The following is a 6,430-nucleotide window of genomic DNA, read 5'->3' on the forward strand; positions in this document are numbered from 1 at the left end:
ATGTCTAAAAATAGTTGGATTCTGATGATACTATATTTCTTCCATACTTTTCATGCGTTATGATTTGCAGTGAAATGTATTTTTGTCGTTGATAAATTGTTATTGGCCAATAAGAACTGTATAGATGTGTGATGTGTGAAAAAAAGGATAAGACTAGAGAAACACATGTTTTATTTTACAAGTGAAGTGATTGCTCTGCACGTTGTGTGCAGGCTGGTTTTTTTATGTGGTAGAAATCTGCTGCAAGGACCGAGCGGTGCCATCTAAGGACTGGATGCCACTGGAGGTGCCTAGAAAGGACATTCTCAATATGAAGGCCACCTGTTTCCTTGGAGGGTGGTAGGATACAACAATTTGCAATTTTTTTTAAGGATTAACGTTTTCTACTGAGATCTCAGGACGCTTTATGTTGTTACTTTTTTTCTTTTTTTGGGTCAGATCTGATTCCACTTAACACAAAAAACTGATGCATCTAAAAGCAAAACTGTGACTAAAGACAATTGACACTTACTAAGGACACTGAATACAAAGTGCACTGAACTGAACTGGACAGCCTACCTTATACATTTATGGACACTTGAAGTGATAAATTGTACATTGTTGATATTTACATGTTTGAATTGATTTAAATGTTTGTTCATGTCTATGTTTTCGACCATTTAAATGTTGAATACAGTCAGATCACTTTTCTTTCTTTAAGTTGTTGTCAGTGTCTCATTCTGAGTGGAGGGTTTTTTCTTCTTTAAGTTGAGTTACCACTGCCAGTCTCCTTACGATCCTAACTGAACCCAACAAGAGTAGATTCTGAAATATTGTTTTTTTCCTTGACTTTGTATGACAGATTAGTGTGGATTTGACTGATTTTTGACTACTCAGTTAAAAAGGGTGACACTTACAGACCACACATATGGGCTCAAATTGTGGGCATAAATATTTTGTAGTCGTAAATCAAATGTGTAGTTGTGAACTGAGTTTTGTAAGTGTGTAAGTTTGTGTGTGTGTAAAAAAGATTTGTGTTTGTAAAAAAATATTTACACAGTTACAAATTTTTTTGTTAAGGTCTGGTTACTACGGTGGCCCTGAGAGGCCAAACGGACTGCAACTTAAGAAAACGCCAGCAATAAGAAAAACGCTGCAAAAGCACACAAAATACAACGGAAATAGGAAAAACGACAACGGAAATAGGAAAAAAGAAAACATAAAGAGGAAAAACAACAGCGGAAATAGGAAAAAAGAAAACAGAAATGGCAAAACGAAAACAGAAATAGGAAAAACACAAGGAAGTGCTTCTGGGGAGACAACCCGACGGACCAGTTGCAGGAACCGAAAAAAATGGTAAGTGTGTTTTATCATGATTCATATAATACTGATGACGGATTTTTAGGCTAATAGTTCGGCTAACACACTTACCTCTCATCTTTTCTTTCCTCACAAAACCGATAGATCCTTCACTTCTTTTAAGTGTCTCCCAGCGCAATTCTTAGCATATTTTGGTTCCTGCAACTGGTCCGTCGGGTTATTGTCTCCCCAGAAACACTTCCCTTGTGCTTTTTGAAATCTGTTTTTCCTATTTCCGTTGTCGTTTTCCTTCCTCCGTTATTTTTGTGTGCTTTCGCAGCGTTTTTCTTATTGCTGGTGTTTTCTTAAGTTGCAGTCCGTTTGGCCTCTCAGGCCCACCGTAGAGGTTACAGATACAAAGCAAAAAACTGGTATTAAACTCTACACTCAAGTTCCCTGGCTGTGTGTGACTTTCAACTTACAAGTACGAATTTTGACCCAATTTTTCTGCCTTTCACCTGATTGGTCAATGTCATGTCAATCATAAATTTAACAATCCAGTCAGAGAACAGATGGGTTTGGCTGGCGGCGGGGTGCTTTACTGAGCTTCAGGTCCTGAAAGGGTAATACAGTTTGAAGCTGGAGGATCTCTATATGAATATCCTAAGCTAGGTCCCTTAACTTTTGGTAGCTACTGAAAGGATAAAGTTGTGCTATACCAGAAATACCATTATTACTTTAGTATTGAGTCTATACACACAGACCCCACCTACGAGTTGTACACCACCCCTGTAACCCTGTGGTTGCATCACTGTGCTGTTGTGTTAAAGAATAACAGTAAATAAGGAATAACCTTATTTGTGCGTCCTGTGTGTTCTGACCGACACCCCAAGGTGAACACCATTGTTATTCAACCAACGCCTATACAGTCCTGGGTGAAACCCAAATGAACAGTGTCGTATTTCTTATCATGCACATTCTTTTGAGGTAAGACTTGCATGTCTTGTCCAGTTCCTTACCCTGTATGTGTGGGTATTTAGCCATTAACAGCAAACCCCATCTCAGTGTGGCTGCTGTGGTGTCAGTGCCAGCAGCAAACAGGTTGCTCACTGTGAATGTCAAGTTCTCCTCATTGTAGTGAGTATCCAAAACACAGGAGTCCTAAGAGAAGTAACACTCGCATTGCTTATTGCTATCAAACCTAAATTGTAAATAATGATACCATAATTTAAAAACACATATTGTCTTACTTCTTCTTTCTGTTTCGAATCAGAAAACAGTCCACAAGCCCTCGACACAGTCCAGGCTCCAGAGTGTCTTTCAGATGCTTAGTTAAATTCTTTATATCTCTGACATTCATCTCAACATTTTTTAACACCACCTGGCGGTTTTTTACCCAACCGAACAGCCGGGGAAACATGTTAAAAAGCTGTGAAAAAAAAAAAGTTAAACAAAGCTTATTCAAAGTAAATAAACTTAAAATACTTTGTCATATGACACATGTTACAGTTTAAATATTAAAAAGATTAAAGTCCATACAGTATTATTACACATTGTTTCACTAAATCCTGGTTTTCATTTTATGAAAGCAGTGATGACTTAACTTATTTTAAAATTCCCTCACAAAAATCATTTAAATCAAAAATAACAAAGTTACTGTTGCTGTGCATCTAAAGATATATGTGATATTTTCAAGTAGCTTTACCATCTATTTTCTTAATGACTATCAGTGCATATTGTGTCATATTTACATTTTATTGTATCTCATGATTAAGAATTACTGCCTTTGCATCAATGAGCATTAATAACAAATTTAAAATTTACGAAATAAAAAAAGCTTGTGAAAAAGCAAACAGTCAGATTTCCAATGCACCAGATAGAGCCAGATTTGCTAACGGCAGCACTACAGCTTTGGCTCCGTCCTGTTTTTCTTCACTGAATGTTTAGACCCTTGTTATTGTAGGGAGTTGTGTATGCCTTCCAGAGAGCCATATCGATGGGGACTTTAGCCCCTGGGATCTCTGTTCAGGCAGGCAGGTCACAAGGTGCAGGCCAGACAACAATCAGCAAAGTCAGATAAGAAAGACATGACATGAACTGGATCAGTTATCAGGCCGTCCTAACTCCCCGAAAAGCCTTCAGTTGATCCAAAATGCTACAGCGAGAGTATTGACTGCAAGCATATTTCTCCCATATTCACTTGTCTTCATTGGTTTCCTGTTAAATCCAAAGTTGAATTTAAAATCCTTTCACTTACAAAGTCTTGAACAATCAGGCCAAGTCTAATCTTATAGACCTCATAGGACCACATAGCACTGCTGGTTTACTTGTGGGTCCTAGGGTATTCAAAAGTAGAATGGGAGCCTAAGATATGAAGCATTATACATGTATTAAACATCAGGTCATGAGGTCTGTTTGTTGTTGCTAATTTAATTTAATGTATAAGATTTTAGTCTCACAGAATTTTCTACTTCCATATATGAATGTATGTGATCATGGCTAACTTTACCAACTCATCAAATCTGAATCAGCATGAAAACGGATGCTGGTTCTGTTAAAGCTGTAACAGTATCAATTTAGACCTCAGTCCTGTGCACACTGGTAATATTAGTGGGTTTAAATCTTTTGTGTAATTTATTTTAAAAACAGAGTCAAGTCAACAAGCCAACCTGGACTGATGCAGAACCTGTGACACATATGGATTGATTGGCTCGCTTCACCATCCTTTTGAATACAGGGTCACCGTAGTCAAATCTGGTACCGTACACAATAGAGGAGATAATGTTGGCTGTTGCATAATTTATTGGAAGAGCTGTATCAAAAGCATTTCCTGTAAAATTGATACACAAGAAAAAAAATCTAAAATAAATAAATCCATACATGGGCTAACAGAAATGCACAATATAACATTTAGAGGTGTGCTAATTTTAAAAAATCATTTAAGTTGAAGTTCATGGTTCATGTACACATACTATCGCCATACCTTTATGCTCTTCAATCACTTGAATCAGGGAGCCACACTCCTCCAGGATTTTATCCTGAGAAAGTCTTTTGCCCATCCCAAAGTCTTTGAGGGTGGTGAGGGCAAAACGTCTCAGCTCTTTCCACGATTCTCCGTTTGCAAACAAAATTCCTACAAAACATAAAATCCTTTATTTAAAAAACTCAATTAACTGATTTTTATGAGATGGAAATAGAAACATGCTGACAAGGCTTAAACCACCAGTAAGAAAGGGCTGAAAACAATGAGTATTTTTAAATTTTTTAACTTTTGAAGTAGTTTTTGTTTTTTGAATATATCACATTTTGTACCCCCAAAAAGTTGATTCTGTGCATCTGGATGTAGTATTTTTACTACAGTACAGTGCGTTTGCACAGTGACTGAAATTAGCACCACTGACTAACAATGTCAGTTTCATGATCATTGGTCAGTGAACATTATTTATAAAGCTGGGGAAACTTACAGTCAGCTGAGACTGTAGAAGTCACTTGGATGAGTGACAAAACGTTTATCCCACAGAAAACGCTATGTCGAGATGAACAGGATCAACGTTTTGGGATTTCCTTACCTGGAATATTGAAGCAATTTCAAAATAAAGGTGCTATATTGCATAGTTTACTACACAAACAGGGTCACATACTCATGGAAGACATTCAACATTAAAGGAATATGTAGCACTAAACTTATATCAACTATTTTTTTAAAACTCTGGATGGAGAGGAAACCTGTGTTTCATGAAGTCATGCGAGTCATAACAGCTATAAGTGCTGTTAGTCATTTCTGAGAAGCCAGGTATCTATGTTGACCGGACTATTTTGGATAGTAAAATGAAACAGAATAAATGGTATTATGAAAGAATTTCATACCATGACCTCGATTCAGATCCTTAAATATCGGGGAGATGTTGCGCTCTCCAAACTCCTCTGCATAGTTAACCAGTGCCTCTCTGACTGCTTCGTACCCAGCCAAGACCACAACTTTGTTGGTTCCTAAATAAACTGTAAATACTGACCCATATGTCTTTGAAAGCTGGAAGAATAAAAATTAAGCAAAACACAACTGAAATAGCTTTAAATGCATTGTAATCTTTCATAAAGCTGCTTCTTTTGAATGAGAAGACGGGCTAATTTACCTCATACAGAGTTTTGTAGGGTCTCTTGAGGTCAATTTGCAACAGGTTGCCAAGCAGAGGCAGAGGTCTCGGTCCTGGGGGTTCCTTCCCTCTTTCCTTAGAAATGTAACTGAAAGATATGAGATAAAGAACAAGCAAGAGAACAGCAGCAGCCAGCACGGTGGTGGAACAGAAAAAGTTGAAATCTCCAAAAAGTGCCATCTCTGTCCGGTGACAGTGGTTTTTCTCTGTGTTACTTATGTGAAAACTGCCAGAGCTTCCTTGTAGGGACTCCCAGGATAGGTTTAGCAATCATCTTCCCGCCCCTGTGGTACTGCACAGGAGCATTAGGTAACCCCACCAGCGATTTAATTACAGGAACTTGTTTTGCCAGAGCAAGTGAGAGCGTCCTCACACTTCAAAAACCCACAGCTATGTTTTTTTAGGGTCAGCAATGTTTCAGTTACCAGGTTGCTATTGATCACACAGAGACATGTAGAAGATTGAGGTCTGTTAGGCGTCACCTCTGCCCGCTGGGGCTCCACCTTGTTTGTGCTCATGGTGGCTTTTGGAACATTTTAACACAATTATCTGATAAAAAAAAATATATGGCTTGCTGTGTGATACAGCTCATCGTCCCTTAGGGATTAATAAAGTATGCTGATTCTGATTCTGATCTACTAAGTTTGGGGAGTGGAATTCTAATATTTAATTAGTTTGTCACTTAACAATAAGTAAGTAGCAGATACATTGCATCCAAACAGTTCATGGGTGGCAGCTTGTTAATGAGGCTCTGTCAATGGAAAATTGTACTTAGTAGTCAGTATAAGCTTTTAATGATATAAGTTTAAATATGATAGAATACTGCATGATGACCTTTTGATGTCTTAGACTGTTGTTACTTGTTCTGTGTGAAAAGATTTTGTTTATTATTCAAATATGCTTTGCTTGTGATTGTGTAAACTCTGAATGACGAATCACCCTGATAAAACGTGAAACCTTGCCTATGCTTATCAAATGCCTGTGAAGACAAGTTCCTG

General features: G+C 37.7%; 1 protein-coding gene across 1 annotated transcript in view; it reads right to left on the reverse strand.

The window, feature by feature from the left end:
* The window catches only part of LOC116321442 (cytochrome P450 2K1-like), a 40,780-nt gene extending 34,812 nt beyond the window's left edge, over positions 1-5,968 (reverse strand). The window contains exons 1-5 of the mRNA XM_039611646.1: positions 5,412-5,968; positions 5,146-5,308; positions 4,262-4,411; positions 3,948-4,108; positions 2,529-2,707 (exon numbers count right to left, since the gene is read on the reverse strand). Of these exons, the coding sequence (XP_039467580.1) occupies positions 2,529-2,707; positions 3,948-4,108; positions 4,262-4,411; positions 5,146-5,308; positions 5,412-5,612 (854 nt within the window). The 5' untranslated portion in view covers positions 5,613-5,968. The remainder of the gene's footprint in view (positions 1-2,528; positions 2,708-3,947; positions 4,109-4,261; positions 4,412-5,145; positions 5,309-5,411) is intronic.
* Between the last annotated feature and the right edge of the window lie 462 nt (positions 5,969-6,430).

This window comes from Oreochromis aureus, linkage group 4 (genome assembly GCF_013358895.1).
Source record: "Oreochromis aureus strain Israel breed Guangdong linkage group 4, ZZ_aureus, whole genome shotgun sequence".
Taxonomy (NCBI): Eukaryota; Metazoa; Chordata; class Actinopteri; order Cichliformes; family Cichlidae; genus Oreochromis; species Oreochromis aureus.